At 37.5% G+C, this 27,636-nt stretch overlaps 1 protein-coding gene across 1 annotated transcript in view; it reads left to right on the top strand.

The window, feature by feature from the left end:
* Positions 1 to 1,923: 1,923 nt before the first annotated feature.
* ADGB (androglobin) overlaps positions 1,924 to 27,636 on the top strand; it is a gene marked incomplete at both ends in the record, with an annotated part of 105,675 nt that continues 79,962 nt past the window's right edge. The window contains 5 exons of the mRNA XM_082276744.1: positions 1,924 to 1,985; positions 18,147 to 18,285; positions 21,216 to 21,308; positions 23,572 to 23,643; positions 25,638 to 25,826. Coding sequence (XP_082132870.1) covers positions 1,924 to 1,985; positions 18,147 to 18,285; positions 21,216 to 21,308; positions 23,572 to 23,643; positions 25,638 to 25,826 — 555 coding nt within the window. The remainder of the gene's footprint in view (positions 1,986 to 18,146; positions 18,286 to 21,215; positions 21,309 to 23,571; positions 23,644 to 25,637; positions 25,827 to 27,636) is intronic.

Below are 27,636 nucleotides of genomic sequence, written 5' to 3'. Positions count from 1 at the left end.
GACGTAAAACCTGAGATCCCTTTTATTTTTCCTTCACAAAACACCTAGATACATGCTTTTAACGCCATCATCACTCTTAGCAAACAAATTTATTGTAGGATTTTATAACAAAAGGTCAGGTCCATTCTGAACTTCCTATGTAGTAACTATCATTTTAACAGAGCAGAGAATTAAAGGCTCTGTATTAAATATGCTTTTCTGATTTCTGTTCTTCCTCTACCACCCAAAAATGCTTACAGATCCAGGCACTCAAATTTCAGTTGCTTTTGTTGTCTTTCACATAAATGTATTCTGAAAGTTTTATTTGCTGGGATGCTGCAAACCTCATTGGTCATCTGCAGTGGGATCAAGGAAATTTTCCTACTATGAAAACTTTTACAAGTGCCTCTTACATGTATACATATGTTTAATAGATACTTTTCCATACTATTTTCTCTGTCCAGTAAGTATAGGAAAGGAAAGGGGATTTGGAGAAATAGAAAGTCTGTAATTTCCATGGTGCTTTTATCTGCATTCTGGGTCACAAACTGAATCCTGTCCCCAGTCTACGAGATGGCATCAACATGCAGCAAAGTGTGGAGGTGAGCAGCCCTGTGCTGGTATTGAAGAGGTGTAGCCAGATGTTTGAACTCACCTCTGTCTCTGCTATTTTTTATCTGTTTGCCCTAATCAATATTTGATAGCATAACTGAATGAAGAGAAGATCAGCTGTTCAGTTTGGAAAGAAATAAATAAAATTGAAATGTTTATTTGGCTTTCAAGTGAGAAGTGTCCCTAAGTACCTTATTTAAAACAGATGCTGTTGGACATAATGCTGAAGGAAATGCCAAGATGTAGAAGAATTCTCCACTTTGAAATTTATGAGGGTATATCTGGCCACCTGTCATCTTGATATAAATCAAGATCTGACATTTGTCTAAAATAAGCCTCTAGATGTAGCAACATCTGCATATTTTTCCTATTTTTCATCTACTCATGCCCTCCCTGATGTGACAAATTGATTTTCATTGATTTTTATATTTGAAAAAGTCTTAGCTTGAATAAGAATAAATGAAGAAGTATATTCTGTTTTACCAAGGATTTTTCATCATTACAGACTGGGAAACAGCAAATAGGTTAAGAGTTAGAAATAGGAGCTGTTGGCAATAATGCAGTCTCTAGAATGTACCTGAAAAAAGTCTGCTTATAAACCTAAGTTAAAGTCAACTGTCTGCTGAATTAAAACCCAGCAGATTAATGCTAATTTTATCTGACCTTGGTGGAACTGCATTCACTTTGGTAATCACAGGCTTCATATCAGGAATTAATTAGTTGCCTCAATTTGAAATTAAAAAGGAAAATAAAGACTTGCATAGTCTAGTTCTACAATTTCTCTAGGCTGCCAGGGCAGAGCTGACTCATATTCAAGTTGCCATTGACCAAGCCCCCCAAGTCCCTTTCTGCAGTGCTGCTGTCCAGCCTGTTTCCCAGTCTGTCCGTACATCCAGGGTTGCTCCGTCCCAGGCGCAGAATCCAGCGCTGGTCTTGGTCAAACTTACACAAGTGGTGATTGCCCACTCCCTTCACTTGTCCAGGTCTCTCTGCAGGGCCTCTCTGCCTTCGACGAGTCGACGGCTTCTCACAACTGATTACCGCCGGCAAGAAGACAAACTACGTTCTTTGGACATCTTCCTGACGCTGCCGCAGAAAATACCTGTTACCTTCGAAGCAAAATCCTGCCCTCAGAGGCACTTCACGCCATTTCTTTGGCTCCCCAAAAACGCAGCGGGTGCCGAGGGCCGTGTCCGGGCTGGGGCCGGGCCCGGCCCCTCCGCCCCTCGCCCGTCACCGGCCCGCGCGGCCCCTCCCGCGGCACCGGGACAGCGGCGCGGCCCTCGGGGTCGCCTGGCAACGCGGCGGACGCGGCGGCAGCGACCCGCGGCCATGGCCGCCAAGGGGGGCAAGAAGAAGGAGCTCTCCAGCCGCACCAGCGCCTCATCCAAAACGTGAGAGCCCTGGGAGAGAGGGAGGGTGGGCGCGCCGGGAGACACCGCCCGGCTTGGGCTGCTGCGGCCGCCTCCGGGGCCGGCTGGGACCTTTCCCCGAGGCTTCCCTGCCTCGGCCGGGGCGGCCGTCGAGGTCGGCAGGGCACCTGTGTGTGGCGGCCCTGTCGCCGAGGCACCGGCCGTAAACTCTGTGCGGGAAACAACTTGTGCTAAGAAAGTTCTCTTGCTCGTGTGGGTGCTTCGTTAAAAGTGGTTTCTAAAGACGAGGGGGGATTTGGTTGTTCTTGGGGTTTTGCTTGTTTGGAGGCCCAGCCCGTGTGGAAGTTGTAGTCCCTCGCTGCTGTGGTCCTTGGGGCGCTCCTGTGTGGTAGCGCTATCCTTCCCCGCCGGTGCCGTGCGTGTCTTGGAGCACCCCTGGTCTGGCAGACAGACCTCGGACCTTGAGCACAGCAAGGGCGACGAAGCCTTCAGCTGCTGCTCGGGAGCTGTCAGAAGTTAACAGCTCGCTGAAGTGGTTTGGGGTTTAAAAGAACCACGAAGCTGGAACCTGGACAATAATTTTGGGAGTGACGGCTCTGTATTTTAACCAGGTAGAGCAGCTAAACTAGCTGCAGTTTCGGGGGCAAAATGATTAATGACTCTTATAGCCCATCAGTGTCACTTACAGAAGGGAAAGACAATTCCAAGTGCTTGGAATGTTTGCTTTATGTTGTAAAGAATCGGAGGGAAGAAAATATTATTAAAAAAAGAATTCTTCCTGGTAATTTCATAAACATTTCTGTGTAAGTAGCATCTCTTCAGTTATTTTTAAATTATTTGCTGTTTGCTGGATGTTTAGTGTGAATTTGTATATTTCTGTGTAAATGTCTATTTCTTCTTGCAAAGACAAATAAATAGAGTACATTGACATTCACTGTCACTGTTTTGACTTGTGAGTTCTGTTTCTATGGTGTCAGCAGCTTTCTCATCCTAATGTAAGCCTGAATGCATGGCACTGTCAGAATTCAAATGAAAAAGGTATCTGATGTATGTGCTTATGGCCTTTTCTTCTTTATTTTTTCTGCCATAAATAAAGGTTTTACTTATTTCTCTCCTGAAATCAGTCTCAAATGCCTCTTTGTGCTTATTTCATATCTAGCTACACAGCCTTTATTACACAGTAGTTTCTTATTTCGTATTTTCATGTTTATATTTCACACCTTGATTCCCATTTTGCTAACTTTTCTGGTGCAGGCTGCCAGTATCTAGTTCCTTCTCCCCACTGCAACCTTTGCTTAGTAAATTTGTTGATGCTGTTTTGGCCATGCTGTCCTTCATATTTATTGCTTCAAACAGTTAATCAAACTTCTTCTAATGATGTTTAAGCTACCAGGGACAATTTTTGGTTTTTAGCTGTCAGAGAAAATAAAGGAAAATTATTTTACATAAGGCAGAGTAGCTTGTAGATATCCTAGTGGTGGCTTAGTGATTTGCTTCTTCTGTGGTCTAGTGACATGTTACAATAACCGGATTGCAATGCAGAGCCATGATAACACAGAATAAATAGTTTGTATTGTTGTTTTTTTCATTAAGCCTATAGCTTTTGTTATAACTGTAGCATATCTTTTGTGTTTATCTTGTGATAAACCATTGTGATGCAGAGTGCCCCTGTTGTAAACAGGGGTAACTCTCAGTAGTAAGCATCTACATCTTTCAGTGCCGTATACATTTCCATATGACATCCTAATGTCCTCAGTAGTATTCAGGCATATCGAGAGTTGATGTGACTTAAAAAAAAGAGAAGAATCTTAGTTGATGGAACAGCTCTTAGTATACAGAACTGTCTCCATTTGTATTTGAATCAATTAGTATTTATGTTATCAGAAATGCTGGTAGTGTAAGAGGGGAAAACAAGAAATCTGTGACACAAAAAATGCTAAAGTTACACCAGCTCTGATGCTAATTTCCTGACGAACCTATCCCTACTCTTTTTTTTTTTTTTTTTTGGTCATTCTGAAATATTATTTAAGCCTTTTGGAGGAATGGATGAAAAAATGTTGGTTTAGGTCAATGCTTGTCTTTCTAAGTTCAGCAAATGACCTGATAGGTCTTCACTAAATTGTCAGGAAGGATTTTCCTGTAGCATCTGTTGAATTGTAGATAATTAATTTAAATCGAGGAAGGCTATTTACAGTTTATTAAATTTTTGTGTACATAATTTTTGTCTTGAAACAAAAATTTTACTGAAAAAGTAGCCCTGTTTTCTCTTGAAGCTGCAGAGAATGGTGCTATAAAATAGCTGAAAAATGGATTTCAGCACTTGTTATACTTTCAGTCAAATTGTTTTACTGTTAGTTTTGAGTTGATTAAATGCTCTATTCTACTACAGTATTTAGTCTCAGTAAGATCTTCGTCCTACTGAAAACCCACATGCATCTTAGTACCCTCTTATCAAAGATCTGTGCGAAAATCCAGTGTTGCAGAATTCAGTGAAAATTGTTGGTAGTTGGGAACTGAACACAGTGGGACTAGAAGTTTTCCCTTGGAAACACTTCTAACATCTTGAATAGCCTTTCTTCTTTCTTGCCCTTGTTTCCTAGATGGATTGGAATTTATATGCCAAACTCAGAATCAGAAAGATATTTTACCTCTCTTAGTCCCTCTGAAAGGACTGAAACATTGAAAGATTCTTCTTTTCTTTAGTCATGCTATATGCCAATGGTCTCCAAACTTTTTTATTGCACATCCCAATTAGTAGAAAGTTTTTGAGTGCCAATATATGTGTATTTATTCCTTTATCAGTTCTACACATGCACTACTAAAGAGCTAATATTTTTTTTTTCCTTCTGTGCACTGCCTGCTTTGGAGACCGCTGCAATAAACTACAGAATTTCTGTGGGAGAGAACAAGCAACTAGGCAGTTCAAGTCTTGATCTACAGCCTCCTAAAGTTTATAGGGAGCTTTTTCTTTGGATTAGGCTTATGGTCAAAACTTGGAACTACAGAATGTGGTGTTTTATGCAAAATGGAGGCTGTACGTCATTTTTCAATTTTTCACAATGTTCCTAGACTGCTTTCCCCTTCGTCAAAGGATTTGTGATGTCAGAATGGTGAGAATGCAATTGATAGCAGACAAATAGATATGTTATTTCTTTATTTGGAAATGGAAAGATGCTGTATAATGAGGAAAATCTGTATTACAGTAAAGATGTAATACAGATGTAATCTTGGACTACAAGAACAAAGTACAAACATCATTCATTTACTAGAAAGTACAGTTTTAGACCCAAATGCAGAGAACGTTTAATTTTCTGGTATAAGGCTTAATATGTGTTGTCGTCAAGAACAATCAGAAGAGTATTGAGCTGGTTCTGCAGGAGTCTTCTCTGGGATAAAATGACTCATACTGATGCTGTTTATAATTGTTGAGAAAAACTGCTGAACATGGTGATAAAGCAACTTAATTGTGTAATTCTGTGATTCATTCCTCATTTTGTTTGGTAAACCCTGTGTTGAACAGAATGCTCTATGTTTCCTCAGGTAATTATTTTCTCCTAATACTGGGCAAGTGTTGGTAATGATTGTAAATGTTTTATCAAAGGCAATTTACCGAGTCTTTTTTTAATGGGTTGTGGGAATTAGAAGTAAATCTTACACATATACTGTGAGATTGCAGCTGTGTTCATGGGAGATATGACAATTACTTATTAGATATTTGGATTTCAGTAAAGCTTTTTGATACTATCTTTCACAGGATCCTTCTGGACAAAATGTCCAGCACACAGTTGGATAAACACATCATGGATGGGTGAGCAACTGGCTCATGGGTCAGGCATGAAGGGTGATAGTGAATGGGGTGACATCAGACTGGGGGACCTGTCACTAGTGGGGTTCCACAGGGCTCCATCCTTGGCCCTGTGTTCTTCAATATCTTTACAAACAACTTGGACTCAGGACTGGAAGGGACACTAAGCAAGTTCACAGATGATGTAGAATTGTGAGAAGCTGTTGACTCCCTCAGAGACAGAGAGGCCCTGCAGAGAGACCTCAACAAAATAGAGAGATGGGTAATCACCAACCACATGAAGTTTAACAAAGACCACTGCCAGATTCTGCACCTGGGATGGGACAACCCTGGATGTAGGGACAGACTGGGGAATGAGATGCTGGAGAGCAGTCCCTCAGAAATGGACCTGGGAGTCCTGGTCAATGGCACATTGAATATGAATACAAGGGTGCGGAGGGCCACCTGTGAGGAGAAGCCATATGAGGAATGGCTGAGGTCACTTGGTTTGTTCAGCCTGGAGGAGACTGAGGAGAGACATTGCAGTCTGCAGCTTCCTCACAAGGGGAAGAGGAGGGGCAGGCACTGATCTCCAGTCTGGTGACTCATGACAGGACCTGAGGGAATCACATGAATCTTTGTCAGGAGAGGTTTACACTGGATATCAGGAAAAGGTTCTTCACCCAGAGGGTGGTTGGGGACTGGAACAGGCTCCCCAGGGAACTGGTCACAGCACCGAGCCTGACAGAGTTCAAGAAGCGTTTGGACAATGCTCTCAGGCACATTGACAAGGTGTGACTCTTGGTGTGTCCTGTGCAGGGCCAGGAGTTGGGCTTTGATGATCCTAGTGGAATCCCACTCAGAATATTCTCTGATTCTATGATTGTCTTTGATATCTGTTTGTGTTCATTCTGTTACTCAGTTTGTTTGGGATGTTTATGAGACAGAGGCAACAGTAAAAATTTTGTGTAAATCTATGAGAACCTAAGTAACCTAGCTATCCCTGTATTTGAAAGAGAAGTGGATGTTTGCAGGCTGCCTGAGAAAATGTTGCCTTGTAAGTTTAGTACTCTGTGGTAATTGCAAGATAGATTTTCTGGTTTGTTTTAGAATGAAATTTGCAGTTGCAAGCTGCATAAAAATGTTAAAAATACCTTGTCTTTTGACTAATACTGTCTTTCTGATAGTAAATGCGACTTGTTTTTATGTCTCTAATGATCAAAATACTAACTAGAAGTATAAGTAATATGAAAAAGAAAATGGCTGGTTTGTGTTTGTTTTTTTTTTTTAAATCCTGAAAGCTGTCAGTGCTTACCAAAAAGAATTACAGTGTATAATTTCATCTGTTATGGATAAAATTAGTGCAGAAATCCTCTGAGAGTAATGTGTACAAACATCTGTGCAATATATTTTGATCACCTTAAAACCGCTTTTCTTGATTTCTAGTGAAATCAAGCTCCTTTTTTCCCCTACAAGTGTTTAGAACAGTCAGTACAGTACATCTGCACTGTGGAAAATCAATCAGGATTATTGGTGGATATATTGCATTGTTGGAGTGGGACCTCAGAAGCATATGGAGAAAGGCAGGAAAATTCCTTTGGACTTGCTAGCCAGACTTCCCTTGGGTCTTTGCAGGATACTCCATTGGGTCTCTCTTCATTATTGCTTTCTAATTAGGTAGCAATTCACTTTAGGAGCTAGGCAGCTGCTAGGCATGACAGGCTGAAGAGCTCAAAAGAACTGCTGCCTTATAGCTTTTCTTAATTGCACCATTAGAGGCTACAGAGAATCTGATCCTTCCCAGGTTTCAACAGCCATGGTGAATAGAAATTGATGTCTTTGGCAGCACTGAAAGATTCTGGCTAGTAAGAATGGGTAATGAATTAAAATGCTTTTCAAATTAATTTGATGAAGCTCTATGCCATCAAGCCCAATCTTCTGAATTAAACTTAAGCCATCAGCATCTATCTCAATTAGGGTTTGGGCTATTAGGGACAAAAGTGAGGAGTTAATGGTTGATGCCAAGAGAGGCAAGTGATTTAGGGGTAATTCTGGCACAGACAGCAGTCACCAATGCATATAGGGGAAGGTCAGAGCAGTGCTGGAGTTCTTTTTAGAGAGCTCAGTAACTAAGAGCAATATTTACTGCTGATGTATCCTCAAGGACTAGCAGAAACAGGCTAAAGGCTGGAGTGGCTGAAAGAAATTTTTTAAGTTTAGCTATGTGCGAGGTTGATTGCAATGAGTAGCATGTTGCTGCACCAAAGCCTAGGATTACCAAATGTTTGTTATTAAGATTAAAGGATAGGACGATAAAAGCAGAAAAAAACAGTGGCATTGCTAGTTCATTCTTCAGTTCCCATATGCCTACGGTAAGGTTTCAGCCATGGCTTGTGACTGAGGTTTTATCCACTGCCAGCATGTGTTCTTTAGATAAGTATACCTAAGGTTTGGTGGTTTAGAGAATATAGACTGACCAGATTATTTTTTTGATGTTTTGGCTTTGTTAGATAGGCTGAAGTTTGAGAATGGTAAGAACTAATGACTCGTGGATAAGAGTATGGTAGTTGAACTTGAAGCTGCTTTTAGTGTTGTGCTGGACATCTCACGTTGGTTAATGTAAGTTTTAATGGGCAGTAAAAATTTACATGGAATCAGGGAACAAGGCTGCAGAAAAGAAACCCACTGAAGATTATATAAATGCATAGCAACTGCATCAAGCTCGGGAAGTGCTTGAGCACTATTATTAAAAATACGTAGAGACTGGCAAAGTATTTTACAAATATACTAGATATGCCTTTATACTCTTTGCAGATTTTCAATTGCAGTATTGTTTGAGACGATGTTGGGCTACAGTTCACCCAGTCTCTCACTCAGTACTCCTGTCCTCCTGTTTGTGGTCAAAGGGGGTAGCCCAGTGGTACATCTTTGACTTGCAACATATGTTGCAACATGTTTTATTTGAGAGAAGGGTTGCTGTATTATTGTAAAAGCTAGTTACATTCGTATGTAGGTGCTTATGCTTGCTTTTGGCTGTGCATGAGCTACAGTCAGAGATGAGTATGGCTTGGTGGTTATAACTAACTTTTGGTAGAGACTTGAAACAGAGTGAACATTTTGGACAAAAGACATTGAGGATAGCAGCCCTGATTTTGCAATTTTTGGATTAGGTGTACCCATGTTATGGTTAATTCTGCCCCATTTATTGGAAACTGGGCTGTCTTTAAAAATACAATTAGTTTCAAGTGTCTCAGTTTACCCCCATCTGGCAGCTCTGCCCCACAAAGCTGCTTGCTAGCTCCTCCCCCGCAGGATGAGGGAAGGAATCTGGGTAAAAATGCAAAAACTTGTGGATTGAGATAAAGACAGCTTAATAGGTAAACAGCAAAGCAAAAAAAAAGGAATGCATTCACTGCTTCCCATGGGCAGGCAGGTGTGCAACCATCACCAGGAAAGCAGGGCTCCATCACATGTGACTTGGGAAGACAAATGTCATCACTCCAATCGTTTTTCACTTCCTCCTTCTTCCCCCAGATTTTATTGTTCAGCATGACAACATATGGCAAGGGAAGTCTCTTTGGTCAGTTGGGGTCAGGTGTCCAGGCTGTATCCCCTCTGGTCCCTTCTTGTGCACCTGTTGCCTATGTGCTGGCAGAGCCATGTGAGAAGTAGAAAAGGCCTTGACTCTGTGTATTCATTGCTCAGCAATAATTGAAATATTGCTGTGTTATCGACACTGTTTCCATCAGAAATCTAAAACATAGCCCCCCTACAAGCTCCTCTGAAGAAATTTACTTCAATCCTAACCAAACCAGCCACTCACTGGACTTCTAAAGGAAAAGTTTCATTTAAACCTTCACTGCATTCATAAGCTCCATTACAATTGTAACTTACATATTACAAGACTTTATACTCTTACTACAAAGCTGATTTTTGGTGAGTTGGGAGGCTCTTCTATCTCAAACAGCTCAGTTCAGATCCTTTCTAACCAAAGCCAGTTAAGGCTTCACATGACTCTGGAAGTGGTGTATCTTGAGCTACAGCAGTTGTTCATCTCCAGTTTGCAGCTACTTTTCTAACAAACCTGAGGATGCTTTGTCTCATTTAGCATGCTGTTAATTGCAATCCAAAGATAAACAATTATTTTTATTTGAATGGCTGTCTGGAGCCTTTTTGAGGGCATTTCCTGGTCTCTCAAATAATTCAGGCACAACATAAATCTATAATGGCCCAGGATTCCAGGACATCCAGCTGCAGAACTGAAGGGAAAAGTGTCCATGTACCTTGAAAGTTAACCTTCTGAAACACTGAGCAACTGGTACCATTCTGCACATATATACTTTCCTCAGATGTAGCAGTGTTAGTGAATAAATGTGTTGTGATCTTAGGTTCAATTTGGGTGAAATACTTTGGTTCATGATTGCTCTTCAGAAGTTAGTTATTGCATCAATGACCATCTCCAAGCTCTATTACTGTACTATGGTACTAATACCTAAATTCTAACCTAACTAAAGCTAGAGACGTTCCTAAAGAGTTTGCATTGTCTTTCTTAACCATGAAAGAACCACTTTTCATTTATTGTTTTTTATTGTATTTCTATTTGTTTCTAAGTAACTCATATTTCTGAGGGCGGTAATTTTGTTAGTATTTCTAAATTAGCCCAAGAATTTTTGACCACAAAGATGAAGCTCTTGCTTTCAGCACCTGTGCTTCATTAATTGAAATTTTTCAGTGTGTAAACGCAGTACAATGTAACACTAGGGAGCAGTGAGGAGTCCCCAGGCAGGCACAAAGGAGGACCTTTACTTACAAAAACCCAGCCTTTTTATGCCGTTAGTCAGTTGTTAGTTTACATCGTTTTAAGGCACAACAAACCCAATTTTACCAACCACCACACACCACGGTGCAGGCACGAGGCATTCCCGCAGCATTCCTCACTTCCTCTGTTCTAGCTGAGTCACTCTCCCACAGCCCATTTCTGCTTAGGCCAAGTAACAGGCCGGAGCCATGATTTTACCAGGCCTTCCCTTTACAAAGCTTTACCTATTGGTCACAGTACAACTTTACATAGTCAATTTGTTGGTACCTTTTTTTCCCTTCTGCCTTAACACTCTTTTTAGTTTCATGCTGTGTGCTGAGATAATGTTTTTTTTTCCCCAGGTAAATATGACAAGCGTACTAGAATAGCATATAAGATGACCAATAAGTTTAATTTTTTATTAACTAGATTACATGTTAATTAGAGAATTATGTATTCAAATTAATTTTCCTAGTTAATTCTAATTAAAACAATGAACCCTTGAGAACTCAGCCTATTTGATCTGTAGATTTCAAACTTCATGGACTCATGGGCATGAAAATATTAATTAATATACTAGTGGCAATATCACACTAAATACTGTACTCCCTACTGATCTTGGTTTTAGGTTTTTTCTTTCCATGAAACTCAGAGCACTATCAGAGGATCTTGCAGGCAAACATTCCATGAGCCCTTGGTTGGAGATTGTACAATCAGACCGTGCAAGAGGAGTTTTGCCTTCTATTATGATGAGCAGTGTAATGAACAGTGTAATGGAGAAAAGCAGCTTTCAGCAGAACTGCATAGCAGAAAAAGTGCTGTGAAAATAAAAATACTAATAATTGTGCTCTGAAACTAGAAAGTGTTCTTAAAGTATCATGTCAGAGATTCTGTTTGCCAGGGATTATTCATCTACTTAAGCAGGATGGTCTTTATCTTCTGTGAACTCTCTGTAACCACCACAGAAAAAATGGGATTTCCTGGTTTTCTTAACAATGCATGCAAATTGCTTTTTAAATGAGTTGGCCTAAATCCACAGAAGTACTGGCATGCTCTGCCATGCAGAGACTTTTAGCTCTTAGTTAATTGTTCAGGTGCCATACAGAAGGCACAAGAAGTTTTCACAGAAGCCACCAAAGAGGCAATGCCGAATAAACGAGCAAATTGCAGTTCATATTCTTCAGATATACTTGAGTATCAAACTTTAGTGTCAAAAGATGGGCTGCAATCTTCTCAGCATTCTTACAGCTGAATATAAGGTCATCTTATAACCTTATAACCCCTAGTCATTTGCTGCTAGTTGGAAGAAGAGCACATTGATCAGACAGAAATTTGATCTGCAAATTGGATGTAGATGTTAGTTGCTTTCAAATCTGTGACTTCTTGGAGAACTGCAAGATGCGGCTTGAACCCCTTGTTGTCTATGGCAGTCTGTTCACTTGGCCTGTCACCGCCACCTTTTGAAACCAATTAACCTAAAGGATTTGGACCAGCTCACAATCCCACCTGGAGCACAACTCAGAGTCAGCCTAAGCATTTTGGAAGATTCAGTCAGAGATCACTTCTTTTGGCTGAGATTAACACCTGAAAATCACCAGAAAAGATGCTCCTCTTTCCAGGCTCTTGCTATGACATTACCTAGGTATTGGTATATCATATTTTCACCTGTAAAACTGGACATAAAGCCCACCTCTATAGACTATTTTTGGTTTTGTAGGTTAAAAGTGCTCACTTAAGAGCTAGATACTGTAGTGTTTCTGCCTTGGCAGGCATCTCTTGGAATTAATTTTCAATGTTCCACTCTTGAGAATGTAATTTAAAAAAATAAAATTTGAAGGATGTCTTTTAAAGGTCTAAGTGACCTCCAGTGTGGTAGAACATGAAAGACTGTCAAATTAATGACCTTTGGGCAATCTGATACCTTCCATTGTGAAGAATATTTTTCAAATAAGTAAAATAGTATTTTTTATCCATCTATATTCAAAGCTTTTTTATAGCAGATCTTTGGCTCCAAATCAGGAGCAGAGAATTTTCACTACAGCTGTCTCTCAGCACTGAAAATGGTAAGCTGAGTTTTCTGGAATTGCTCTTTCAGGCTACAGGGTTTTGGGCTGCTGTTTGAAAGCAGCACATCCATGATATTTTTTCTCAAGTATATAGCATCGGCTGGTTTTACTTCTATCTTTAAGCAGTTTACAAATGATAGTTTGTGCAATAAAAACTATTCTTCTTGGAATGCAAAAATAGAAGGATAAGGGTCCAAAATTCTAACAGTGTGCATGAGCTTGCCATAAGAATGAAGGTTGAATTTTACAGTAATTCCTCCAAAAACACACGAAAAAATATTTTTTTTCTTTACATAGATTTAGTCATACAAGCTAAACCAAATCCATTGTGATGTATATTAACTATTCAGTTGCTTATCAGTCTATTTGTCACCAGTCTTTTTAATGCATTTTCCTTTTTTTCCCCTAACCTATGACACAAGTCTATTACTCAATTCTGTGTTTTATATTTAATTTCTGACTTCAAGTTTTTATACAGCAAAATGGTTTAGTTGAAATTAATTGTTCAAAACAGCAAAAGATACTCAATTTTAGCTGGAATTCTAAAATAACAAGGACAAAAATTCAGACAATATTTGTAGGGCAACAAATGGAATCAGGCTGAAAACAAAGAGAACAAACAAAAAATTAGTTTTAAAACCTACAATGCTTCTAGACCACTTTTTTCTATTAATTTTTCTTTTAAGTAATGTCCAAGGCACACTACTGTGTACAATTTGCACAAGGGATTTGGCATATAGGGTTTTTCTTCCCCCTCCTAGAATCTGGAAGGTAAACCAGGAGGTAACAACTTGGTTTCCATTAATATGGAGGCAAACAAAAATAAGAAAACACGTGGACTTCTAGCTGGCAAAGCTAAATGTGAGGCTAGGAGACCATCTCTCTTAGCAAAAGTGTGTGTCTTCAAAACAGGCTCATTCTAGACAAGTTACTGAGCTCTATTAGTAGTTTGTCTGACACCTCTAAGGACATCAGCTATGTTTAGAAATGAGAATATCACACTTGAAAGCAGTGATCTAAATTACAGACCCTTTTAAAAGTAATATGTCTATAAAGAATAATCAGTTGGTGTTCATCTTTTCTTTCTATCTTCACTTTAATTTTCTACAGTTTGATCTTGCTTCACACAGAAAGCACTCTGTGCTTTTTGAGGAAGAAATCCTACCCCAGAACACAAAAGTGAAATGACAGTAAAACATATTGTCATAGGCTTTGTAAGCAACTATGATTGCAACATAGATGGTTTACAATTATTTGTTCTGCTCATCATACCTGAACTGCATCTGTGACTTGAATCTCCCCAAAGAGCTCTGAGTACATAGACTGGAGTATTTTGCTTCTGCAGAGAATCCTATAAGTTTTGGCTGCAGTATCCATGATAAGACTAATGGTAAGGTATTGTAAACATTCATATTTTGGTTTTATTTTGTAATTGCTGCTGACTATTCTAATAATAATGAGAAAGCTGTATCACCTTATTAGCTGCTTATTAAATCATCTGATTGTGACTACTCTGTTTGTTCTGAAGAATGGCACTAGGTATGAAGAAAAAGAGCAAATCATTTTGCCACAGAGTGCCAAACTTTCTCTTATCCTTTAGAGATTCTTATGAACTTGAGTGTTACCATGGTTTCTGCTCTGCAGTTCTAAGATATTCAGATGCTACTTTTTAAAAATCATTTCAGTGGTTATAATTTAAAAGAACTTTCTGCTATAAATAAGGTCTTCAAAGGAGCCTTTTGTCTTTGAGGTTGGAAGAGATTAGAGAAAAACTTAAGTAGCTTCCCTGCAGGGCAGATTTGGAGAAAAAGTTGAACCATCTGTTTGTTCTTTGCCCTCTTTTTCCTGATATAAAAGCTTTTACTGAGGACAGAAGTTATTCTTTTCCTGGATGTTCAAACAATCCACAGAAAGGGACACTTTTTTTTACTGCCTCTTAGTGTCTTCCTGGATTCTAAAAAAACCTGCATGGAGTCATGAAATTATTATTGTCTGATGATCCAGAATGACATGTGTACTGGGAAAGGAAGGTTGGAGTAGCCATGCTGTTCTGAAAGTAACTGCTAATATTTCTGTAATTCTCGAGAAGGCTCCCTTCAGTGTTTCTGGGTTCCCTCTGTAAGGATTGATCATGGATAATTTACAGGTAGATTTATCTATTTTAGGAAGAAAATATTTGCTTCCTAGCTTCTTAGACTCCACTGACCAAGGTGACAAGATCTTGCTTACAGAGGGCAGGAGTGTGTATGTCTACAGACTAAATGGCTGTATTTAACTCGAGAGAGCACACTTCCAGTACCTTGTGGGCTTGTTTTCTGTCTCTCTATTAAATCTGAAGTGTCTGAAAAACTTAGGTTGCAATCCGTCTGCATTTTCCCTGTTGTGCTTGTCTATCCTGCCATCTTCTATTTCCCCTGTTGGCACTATATCAATTATAACAGTATTCTTGGAGAAGCTGCTTAAAAGGTCAGAGGTGAATTAGTGCCAACTTCATGGTATTTCATTTGGCAATTTATTCTTCCTTTTTCTCCTTTAGGGTTTAGCACAGGATTAAAAAGAAGTCTGCCAGTAAGTTGTCTTTTAAAATACTGTTACACAATGAAGCCATCCAGCCTGAGCATAAAATACCAGTAATTTGCATTGTCCTTCTGTTTTACAGTTCATTTCAAAGAATTCTCACAGTTATATTATTCAATTCTTGTAACAGAGGAATGTCTTAATTGCATTACTAAAATACAGTATTTTAATTAATTCAGCTGTCTTTTTTCATTTATTACTGTTTATTACTAGTATTTGGAGACCAATTAAATTGCAGTGATGTGTGAATTTTCCAGGTCGTATTGAATGATCCTTTTTGAGATGCAGTAGCATTAGACTTCCACAACTTAGTTTAGCCATCTCAGTCATAGGTAGCATTGTTTCCATGTCTTCCACATTGTTAATGCTGAGGGTATTCTGTTATGTCAAAATGTGGTGGAAAGTCGTTTTCTGTTTTAGTGTGATGGTAAGTAAATCTTCCATATCTCATTGCTGCGTTTTAAAATTATGCTTTTTTTTTATTATTCCATTTTTGTCCCAAAGCACTCAGAAATCTTATAGCAAGAAATGAAGAGGGGCTCTGAGTAACATGGTCTAGCGGAAGGTGTCCCTGCTCATGGCAGGAGGGGTGGAACTAGATGATCTCTAAGGTCCCTTCCAACCCAAACCATTCTATGGTTCTCTGAATTATTGCAATTATCATTAATTTTATTTGTGAATGTCATCAGAATATCTTTATTGTTGTTCTCAGAAAGTGAAATTTCCATGCTTCTCTATAAATATTTAAAAGAGAAAATCCAGATTTAGAAGTAGAAAAAAGATACAAAAAATTTAGGAGTAGTCCTTAAATATTTAAAATTGCTACATATGCCATTCATGTTTCATCTGAAGAAAAAACTACAAAAAATGAGAATTTAAATTTTTTTTTATTTTTACTATATGTAAAAAGCTGCCAGGAGTTGTATTTAAATCAGTGTTAGAAGTGTTCAGGTTTTGAAATATCACAAATGTTGAATCTGTGATACAGCCAGCCTTTTGTTTTTCATTGTTCTTCATGCATTCGGTTAGTACAGATGCAACAGATTCTTTGAAACAAGTGGAAATGATACAGACATTCCTGGTAATCCATAGAAACTGATAAACAGTTCAGGGTTTTTCAGTTGCTTTTAAAATATTATTGAATACAGAATGACGCATCATTTGAGTCCTCAAGAATACACTGGAGAAAATATTGTACCATTAATGTAAGATCAAACATAATAGGGTCAATTTACAGATAACTGAGGTGACAGAGATGAGAAAAATAAAGCAAGTATTGCTCTACAGAATACATTTTCCTTTCAGTTAGAGAAGTAGGAGCTATGTTTGGGTGGTTTTTGCACAGCAAAAGGCACAGATGGTATTGAATTTTAACAGCTGTCTTCCATTAAGAGTTACTGGTAGTGTGGATGAATGTAGTTAATGTCTAGACAGTGAGAAATCTTTATTTTTATCCATGTCTTTGCCCCTACTACTGCTAACAACTAAAGTATTATGGAATTACAGAAAAACATTGATTGTATGGTGCCTCTCGGAGCCATTTAGTCAAACTCCTACTCAAGCAGGACCAGTTTACGTCAGCTTGCTTAGATCCATGTCTGTTTGAGTTTAAAGTGTCTCCAAGCACTGTAGTTACCAAGATCCAAATCAGACTCCAGTCAACCCCCTCAGTACCTTTGCTCACATTGCAGCTAGTCCCAGGGAGCTGTGCGTGTCCAGTTGGCTTAAGTTCTGCCCAGCTCCTTCCTCTACTGTAGATAATGCTTCACTCCCACAGACTCTGTAAATAGACTCTTGGACTGGGAGGCCTGAGAGCCAAATTTGCCAACAAAACCCAAGACACAAAAAGACGTTGACTATCTTGGTCTTTCCCGTGTTCTTTGTCACCAAGTTGTTCCCCACCCCACTGAGCAGCAGACATGTGCTTCCTTATTTGTCTTTTGCTGCCAATATACTTATGGAAGCTTTTTTCCTTGTCCTTAACATCCTTTGATTATTTCTACTCCAGCTGAGCTTTTGTTTTTGTAGTTTCATTGCTCTACACTTGAGTAATGCCTCTATTCCCCCAAGTCCCTGCTTCCACCTTCTGGGTGATGGCACTTAATAGTATTTTCAGGTGTCACTTGCTACACACCATTTTCTCTAGTCAGACTACTCATTTAAGTAGTCTGTGTTTGACTTTAGAATGTAATCACACATTTTGTTGCACTTACATAGGAACAATGAGTGAATATTCTAGCTAATTCAGTTTTTCAGCCCTTTGTATGCTCTGGAAAGATGAAGGTGCACTAGTGTTACTTTGTGGCTATTAACACATTGTGTATTAGTCTTGTGAAAATTCTTTCAGTCTCAGCAAAATTATTGCCAGAGTTGTGAAACCCAAAAAGAAGGCAGTGAGAGTGGTGGTAGCACAAGAGGCCCTGAGAATGAAACTGCCTGGAGACAGCACTGGCTGGTCTAGCAGCTCACAGATGCCTAGAAATGAGAGCCCTTCTCCCCAGGGACATCTTTTTCCATGGCAAGCTCCTTCTGGTTATTTAAAGAAAACAACTCAGAAAAAAGGAAAGAAAGCCTTCAGATGGGTGAGTGAGTTGAACTGAGTGAAGAATGGTAGGACTGGCACAGGAAAAGAAGGAGACCCATGTGGCTTGAAGCAGGGGAAAAGAAGAGGGAAGAAACTGTCCTCAAATTCTGGTTTTGTGCTTCAGCTATCCCATTTACTTCAGCAGAATTCCTCGTATAAATGCATTTAAGTATTTTATTGTTTTATACCTAGTAACAACATCAAGCACTTCTTTAGGTTTGCTTATCTTAGTGATAAAAAAGTTAATGTAGTTAAAACCACTAAAATTCTATTACAGTACATTAAAAAATAATATTTAATAAGATAAAAGTCTTTCTACTACCCTTGTCTAATATGCTGTTCATTTTTATTTATGCCACTGTGTGTTTCCTAGGGTGTCTATGAATGCCAAGGTAGCTGCTGCCAATGAGAAGTGGGGATTTCCTGTTTGGCCAGAATGGAATGATGCAGATATCAATGCAGAAAAATGGGATAAAGCTGGAAAAGAAAAACCTGGAAAAGGTCAAATTTCAGTAAGTTGTGTGACACATATTATTTTCACTTCATTTTTTGTGCTTGTGTTCAGTAGAGTATTTGTCACAACTTCAAAATAATGTGTTACTGATAAATATATTAATTTTCAATAATATATTTTCAGTATGTTTAAGTAGTTCCCTGATAAACTACAGTAATAAACCAGAAGTACTGTGCATTGTTTATTTGCTGCTTTTAAAATGAACTGTTAACATATCTGTGTGCATTAATGTATGTATAGTAATGGTTTAAAAAAAATACAACCTCAAAATCTGTTTCATAACATAACTAAAACTGGGGGATGTGGAAACAGCTGAACTGTTGTAGTATGTCAGGGCATGCCCTTCTCAGGGCACTGCAGTTTCTGTGGACTCAAAAGGTTTGATGCATCCATCTTTTTTATGGCAAAAATGGATGTTGAAGTCATCTTTTTGTACACTGCAGTTTCTGGATATGTGAAATACTGCCTGCAGTTCTTGTATGTAGAGAATGATTTGAAGGAATATCATCATTTTGCAGAAAGTAATCACCTGCCAGATGCAGAAAAATTCCTGTTTTCCAACTGTGGAATGAATTAAAAGTCTCATGGGTTTTTACTCCTTCAAACTGGTTATTGTTGCAGAATGTATGTCTTTCATGCAGAGTAGTAGTAAACTTATTTCTTAAAGAATTTCTTAAACTTAGCATTTGCTTTATCATCGATTTTATATGCAAATTTTGCCATATTCATATGTTTCTTCTGAATATGTCCTTGTGTACTATAAATATGCTACCATATATTTTTATAGACTATTTTTTTCTTATCCTTAACTAAATTATTATCCTATGGGGCCAAAGTACTACTTTGAGAGAAGGTGTAAGTTCTATACCGAATACTGCCATTAACTTGTCAAGTGAATAATTTTCCTTTGTGTCCTTCTTCTGTTCCATTACCACATTTGGTGTCTTTGGGCTGTACTCAACATTTATCTAGCATTAATATTTTAGGTCTACCAGACATTATTATGATACATAAACTTCAAAATAGCTATATATGAAAACCTTTCTTCTATTTTAGCACAAGAGGCATTCTGAGTTTTTTACTGGACTCTTCAGTTCTTCAGCTACAAACTATATGAAACATTGCTCCTTTTACATGTTTAAAGGAATTATATGTCAGTCATGGCAGATGAATTTATAGATCTGACGTATTCTGTAATGTGGCCTCTTTCAGTCCAAGCAGGTAACCAAAATTCAAGATCGTATAGGATATTTCAGTTAGAAACAAAATTAGAAATGTCACCCAGCACCGTTGACTACACTTAGAACACAAATATAAACAGTCCTATTTTCTTGTGTGGGAAAAGAAATCAATCTGATCTCTTTCCTTGTAACACTGGAAGTCTTTTACCAAGCACCCCTACACAATGCCCTCTCTTAGAGCAGTGCACTGTGTTCCTGAGATTGTGCATTTGACCTTGTCTTTGTCTCTTGTGCCCATTTCTTCCACATCCTTCCTGCAGAACTTGTGTTTGAGATTCCTGTCCTTAGAGCATGAACCCCTGAGACTTGGCACTTGTCTCTTCTTATAGCTACCTTAAATAAAAGATAAGTTAAAACTTGATTTTTTCAGCCAAATTTAGCTAAACCTACAATATTCTTCTTCAAAGCATTTTTTGTACTAGTTAGCTAAAGAAAGGTGTATCTTTCCAGGTTTGTTTTTTTGTTAGAGTTTCTTTGCCTGGTGTTGTGTCATTCCATCTGCCTCCTCTGGTTTATCTAGTGTTTAAGTGCTAACCTTTCCTGTTATGCCATGAAGTCAGGGTTGGATGTCTCTGAAAGCAGAATATAAGCTGTTAATACAGTTTTGTATGGTCCAGACTCCAAAGCTTTCTTTAAGCTTTCAGAAAAAAAAAGTATTCCTAAAACATTCCTTCCCTCCCCTTCCCCCCAGTTTATCTTTTTTCCTTCAGGTACTGAAATAGTTTGTTGCAGATCGTTATGTTGAAGGAACTTACACGATCAAACAAATAAATAAAAAATGTGGGGAAAAGATTATTTGTGATTCTTTGGTTTGTATTTGGTTTTTATGTTTTTGTGATGTATTTTGTTTTGCCTTCCTTTAATCATTAAGTACTCAAAGTATCACAGATTTTTGTTCCCAGTAACTCTCTTATTTAGTCTGTAGAAGATAGAGTGCATCATGGACTGTGAAACACACACGAACGTGTAATATTCCTAAAAGCTGTTTAAAATCCAGGCACAAATAAAAGGCATTAACCATGTAACTGATTGGTTTCTCAGTCAGCACAACTTATCAGAGGCATGTCCTCATCCTACATTTTGCTAGCAAGTAAACAGATATCATGTATCCTGATGCCTTCTGTGCACATGGAGGATAAGCATCACTTCAGAAATGCACGTTTGAAAACTGTATGAGCCTCTTTCTCTAAGGGGCTAATTCATGCTGTATAATTATAGCTCTCTTTGGTTTTTGCAGCAGTGTTAAATGCATGTAACATGGGGGTTTTTTGTCTTAATATCACTTAAGATATCACTTTCAGTCTTCAACTTAAAAAGCTGTAGAAATAAGTGAATTAGAAAAAGTACATAAGAATAACTTGGTAGAAGAGTACCTGATTTAAAAATGTAAGGGTTTTTTTGAGATCTTTCTGAAAGGGGAAAAGAAAAAAAACCATTTCATATGGACCTCTTAGAAAGTGCAGATTACATAAACTTCTCTAGACAGTATAGGTGGCTTTTGTGCTATATCTTCAGTTTGGGCTTTGGGCTCTTTTTGTTCAGTCGTAGATACTATTAGCTCTTTTTTATGGTATTTTGCTCCTTTAGTGAATTATCATGAACAATATATTATTTTAAATCTCATGGAAGATAGAATACTGTAATTAATAAAAAATGGTCCATTTTTGTTCATGTATATTTTATCTAGCCTGGATTTGACGATCCTGAAGGGAAAATAAGGTTGCCAGCATCCTTAAAAGTGCATTCATGGAAACGCCCACAAGAGTTTTTAACAAAAGAGGTAAGAAACAAACAAGATCGTGATGAAAAAATGCTACTTGCCTAGCTTGTTAAAAGTAGGGTGAAATTAGCAGAGGAAATTAGTTCAACAGATAAAAGCCACTTCACCACACAGTCAGTCCTGTCCCAGAGAGTAGTGATCCGTGTGACAACTGACCTGTGCCGCACACACAGCTTGGCCCTGAGGCTGGACCTAAGCACAGGGTGAGCTCACACTGCTGATGGTAATGGAGGAGCCTGCAGGCAGCTGCTGCTTGTTACTGGCAATTACATCACCTGCATCTCCGTGACTTTATGTAACCACAGCAGCAACTTCTTACCTCAGCATCCTTTCATTTTACAGCAGAAATTATGAGCCGTGTTGTTTTCTTATAAGAATATCCTTTTGTAGCTCAAGTTGTATCATAGCTCAGTAATACCAAAATGGATGGAATCTGCATAGAATGCTGCATAGATGAATCAGAGGCCTGCTTGATGCCACACAGCAGGGGTTTCCCAGTGTCTAAAAGGATGTAAGATTACCTATACTAGCTGCTTTCTTTGCAGTTTGTTGTAATAATAGCATTCTCAATGACACTGTGCAGAATCTGACAGCCTTTATTAATGGGATAAGACCACCATGGACCAGAACTTCCTAGTGCAAAACATCATGGTAGTGTATCTTCCCACATCTGCTTCACTTTTTGACTCCCATGTTCATTTGGAAGACAACTGGACAGAGAGATGCCTTTATATTTTTCTTTCTGTTCTTTTTTTCTCATTTAAGAATTGCTGTCATGGCAGAAAAATCTCTGTATGTTGCAGCTGAGGCTTCCCTCAAGCAGGTGTCTGAAGTACATATTTATCATGAAACCATAAACTAACTTTACCAGAACTACAGTACTTTTTTTTGCTTCAACTATCATATTTTTTCTGGGCTACATAGAGTGCATGTCCATATCTTTGACAGTACTTGTCTGCAAGGTAGCCATAGCATTTTAAAATTATGCATAGCTGTTATTCAGTTTATTTTTAAAATTAATTGCAGAGAAAATAAGCAGCCTCCCATTTCAAAGGTTAGTGTTCTCCAGTACTGTTACTAATCTAAGTTTTCAAGTGATTTACTTCAGATGAAATATTGAAGTTTTAAAGCACTTGGACCACCCTTTCAACTTTTTTCGGGCTTGTCAGTTTTCCTTTTGTCAGCTTGTCAGTTCCATTTTTTATTAACTAGACACTAAACAGGTCTAAGTTTAATTTTTAATGGAGAGAGGAGAGGGGGAGGTCAGAGGAGTAATTGACAAGACCAAAAGATTGGATAGAAAACGCTGCCAAAATGCATAAACTGAGTGGAGGTATCTGAAGGATGAAGGCAAGAGAGCTGGCAGCCCAGAAAGTCATGGATACATGTATCTGTATTAAAAATAGCTTTTAAAATCCATCTTTAGAGTACTACGAAGAAAGCATTTGTTTTCTTTAAGACCTGATTAAAACTTTGATGTGTCTTTTGGTCGAATATGTATTTTGAATCAAGAAGCAACAATTACCAGAAAATTAATATAAAAACTGATGTAAATGTCAAGTGATGAAAGGCTATTAAGAATGATACATATTGTTACCTGATATATTTGTAACTATAAAAAAAAGCATAAGCAAGCCTATTTAGTGTGGTAAGCAAAGAATCAAGCAACGAACACCAGTGTGTGATGAGAGGCACAGATACATTTAGTTCAATAAACTACAATGCCAGTGTGTTATTACTAAACTGCTTACAAAAAGAAAATGGGCTGTATAAGAAGGAAATAGTCATGAAAACTATGTAATGCAGCCAAAGGTTTGATAAAGCCGCTGTTCATACTGACAATACCACTGTCTGACTGACCATGAGCAAATAACCCTGTGAACCCACGTGGGTGGCTAAGGGAATCTCAAAATATGAGATAGTGTTATGATCACGATTTAAATGCAGAACTGCAAATATCTTAAAAAATTGAGGGCATCTCAATTTACTTATGTGATTATTTAATTTAATACTGTTTAAGTCTCTTGGTAAAAATAATAATTATTTTTTAAGAATTCTGAACATTTACATTTTAAGAAAGTTTTATTATGAAATACCAAACCATCTACAAGATTTGCAAGCTGATCACTTCTAGTTTTCAAATGTGTAATGAATGTTTGCCAGATGTCCAACATTTGCATGTTCACTGCAGTTAAATGCTAATGTTCATTTAATTTTTTCCAGATAATTTAGCTATGGACCTAACTAATTTACTTTCTACCAGGTTCCTGTGATAGTCAAAAATGAAACCTCATTTGATCTTGTTTCAGCAAATGAACACATATTTTGTTCTGAGGTAGGTGGAAATACATTAATGTCCCTTTTAAAAAAAAAATTATTTAATTTTTCTTATCTCTAACTTTTTGAATTTTACTCCATATTCCTACCAAGAAGAAATAAGTTGTGACTTATTTTTTAAGTGGAAAAAGAATGATGGGAATAAAATGGCAAGAAATTATCTAGATTATTGTAATTAGTGTTTACCTTTTTTAGAATTTGAAAAATTGGTCATGGTAAGAGATTTTCTAGACTTTAAAAAAAATATATATATGCAGTCTGTGAACTAAGGTAAATACTATTGGATAATTATGAAAGAAAAGAGTAAATAAAGGCTATGTTAGAAAGGATTTGTATTTTTTATTCAAACTGTCTGGATGTCCAATGGGCCTGCATGTCTGTGCAAATGTCTGCGGCCCAGACAGTCTTTTCTGTCTCTCCAGAGTTGGATGATTGTTTACTGAATTTCTGCAGGTTGTGGAAAAATATAAACCAGGTTGAACCAAGGCATCTGAGTGCCTTACTGAATTTAATATTACTTAATAATTTCTATTTCATTTAGTACCTCAATGCAAATTCAAAATTCAGCACCAGAGATACATGGGAGGGAACACTAGAAAACAGGTCATGTAAATTTTGAAGTTCACAAAACCACTGATTTATTTTAGGACAAGTTTCTTGGAGTGTCCATAGAACCACTAATTAATTTTAGGCCAAGTTTCTTGTAGTAAAAGCTCATTTTCATTGCTGTTTATATAAATCATTGTAACAGTTTGGTAATACTTGTGAAGGTATGGCATACATCAGAAATCTGCATATTATAAAACCATGCATAAAGCATGATTACTTAAAGCTGCTATTTTAAGTCTTAAAAATTCTAAGTATATAGGAGAGAGTTTCACGAAGGATGTCTGGACTTCAGGCGGCTCTCTTGAAAGCTGTTTATTGCATAGGCGAAGTTACAGCGTTTCAGGGAGTGGGTATCCAGAGCCAGCCCTACAGCTGCCAGCTCCAGCTGTAGGCATACCTGAAGCCACTTTCTGTTCAAGTTACAAAGCATTTTATACTTTTCTTTGCAGAGTATCTTAACACATAACGACCAATAAGCACCATACACAATACCTTTACATTTGCCTATAGCCTATCATAGCTACTACCATCACCATATTACAGTCATTATTATCCAATCACAAGAGTAAGTAAGTTACAATTTAAGCTTACAGTGGAAAATTCTCAGACCTTTCTTCTTCTTGCTACATCAACATTTCTTGTTTGCCTGCCATATCTCTCTTTTTGGTAAAAACATGTTTTCTATTGACTTATGCTCTTCTTGAGACTTACTTACTTGGTGAAAAACATGTCTTTGTTTGTAGTCACATACCTTTGTCCTAATCATAAAAATCTCCTTCCAACTCATCTCCAACCTTTGCCTTCTCAGTTACTCAGTGATCACTGTTTCAGCAAAACATCTTTTATTCTATATCAAAACTTGCTTTCATTTCTACCTCATCCCCAGCTTCTACATTCACAGACCTTTCTGCCAAGCCTACATACCTTACCAAACTTTCATCCTCCCCAACATAAGTACTTTTAATAATTTAGGATTTCGTTTACCTAGTACAAATACTGACTATTAAAGGGAATACTGATTTTTAGCAGCTGGCTTTTAATAAGCAATTAAACAAGAGACAGCTCACAAGTCTGTAACATAATTTATTTTAAGATCATGTTTCCTCATTTGTCTTTGTTAAATGGTAAATACCTTTATTAATAATGTGCCTTTACTTAGTTTCATAAAGTCTTGTGTTATTTTAGATAGGTATTATAATGATTTTAAGAGAAGTTGTAACTGTGAAATTAATTTTTCTGTTAATCCATTGGTACATTTTTGTGTCACTTTTTTATTTACAACAAGATCTGTTTAATTCTTTGATCATTATAATATAACTTGACTTTTTTTTTCAAAAATATGTTGCTTGTAAAGAATTTTTTTCTATTTTTTACTTGTTTTAGCTGATGAGATGGATTGTAAGTGAAATTTATGCTGTCTGGAGGATATATAATGAAAATTCCTTAAATAGTGAAACATCCACACTTGTTTGGAAACCTTGGGAACACATTTATGCCTTATGTAAAGCTACCCAGGAACACATACCACTGTACAATAAATTTGGAAAATATGTATTGAAACTTTATTGGATGGTGAGTAGTTTCCTCCAAAATGTATAAATATGATGCAGCTAGCATGGCAAATTTTAATGGTTAGTGGGCACATATTTTATTATTGAAAATACGTAGATCTGTAGGAGTAGAAATATTGACAAATTGTTGATGCTTGTTAATTAAAATGCCTCTTACAGTTCATGTGATTTTCTTACAACTTACAGCTTGATAAAAGTGTTATTACTCGCAAAGACAATATTTTATTTTTGTAGTTTTGTAAGTTTGACACAAATGCTTAGTAGAGTCAGGCATGTGGCCCACAGCTCTGGTGTATTAGGCTGAAAAATTTTTATTTTGATGTTTAAGTTATTCAGTTGGCTGACTTTACAGGGCTATTTGTATCTAAGTGTATTTAAAGATAACTAGAAACTTCCAGTGTGAGGACCATTTTCTGCAGATGTACTGGTAAAACTAAAACATCCCAAGGATTTCTAAAGATAACGAACAATAACTTCTTAACACATTTGGCAGTCAACAGGGAACACTTAATTGCATATTGAACCTCATTTTAATAAAGAAATAATTACATATAAAGGAACTGACATATGAAAGTTGTCTGTGTTGTTTGAGTTATTTCAGTTACATTTTTCTTTTGGAAACAGAAAATGTCACAACACACTAAGACCTATAACTAACCCTATTAAACTTCCAGTTGCTCAAAGTTGAAAATATTTTTGAGACAGTCAGTTGGAATCAAAAACTTGAAAGTGACCTTCCCTAAAAGGGGAACACTTTTACATGTCTGTGCTTTCCTCATCTCTTACTACTGCCTCCACATATGAAATAACTTATATTCATATAGAAACGAGTTCCATGAGTTTGAGAAGGCATAAATTGTGTTGCCCAAATTCCTCAGCAGAGGACATTATTCTCTGTGTGAATTTAATGCTGTAGATGTTATGTTGTTATGTGGTAGAAGACTACATTTTAAAGCATGTACAAGAGTTACCAGGGTGTTTCATTTTCTTTGTCACTTTTGTGGATTTCTTTGGTTTGGGCCTGTGTATTTATTCAATTTTCTTTTCTTCTGGTTGTACAGATGTATTTTACAGACAGAAAATCAGGGAAAAAAGAGATTCACATGTTGGAAGATTAAAGAAAATGTGCAAATGAGGAAAGACAAATATCAGTAGAGATAGAGGAGAAAGATTTCACAGGAGAAAATAGAATGTTAAATGAAAAAGGGGGAAAAAGATGGAATAAAAATGAACTGATTTCATTAATGTTCTGCATTGAGTCCTGAAGGGATTGTTGTGCACGACAGCAAACCTATGAATAATATTTTTTTTCACATAATTGGCACAATATATGAATTCTACCCCACATTCTACTTCCACTTTGCATTCCTGAGGTTTATTGAATTTTTTTCTGTAGTTATTTTTTTCTCGCCTTTTTCTATCCATGGACCTGCCCCACATTCTTTTTAATTTCTTTGGTTACTTCTCCTTTACTTATCAATTTGTACTGTTCTCCCTATTAAACTTGAGGAATTTTTGGAAGAGGAGATGAATATGTGATCATTTCACTGACTAGGTCCTTTTCAAATTTGGGAAGTCTTACATATTTTGTTTTGGTTGTCACAAAATAGTTCTTAACCTAAAAAACAGTAGCTTCTTTTATGCTTTTTGCATATCTTTGCCCTCTGGCCTAAGTTTGCTTTCTTCTGAGACCTATAGAACTCAAAGAGTTAATCAGCTGTCATTTCAGCTTTAATCCATAGTCTAGTTGCAAGTAGAGAACAGTAATTTTGCACTCTCTGATAACACAGGGTGAGTACTTTAGTGATTTG

The sequence above is a fragment of the Coloeus monedula genome, assembly GCF_965178545.1.
Source record: "Coloeus monedula genome assembly, chromosome: 2".
Classification (NCBI taxonomy): Eukaryota; Metazoa; Chordata; class Aves; order Passeriformes; family Corvidae; genus Coloeus; species Coloeus monedula.
The sequence above is the reverse complement of the archived record's forward strand: the minus strand, read 5'-3'. Positions and strand labels throughout refer to the sequence as shown.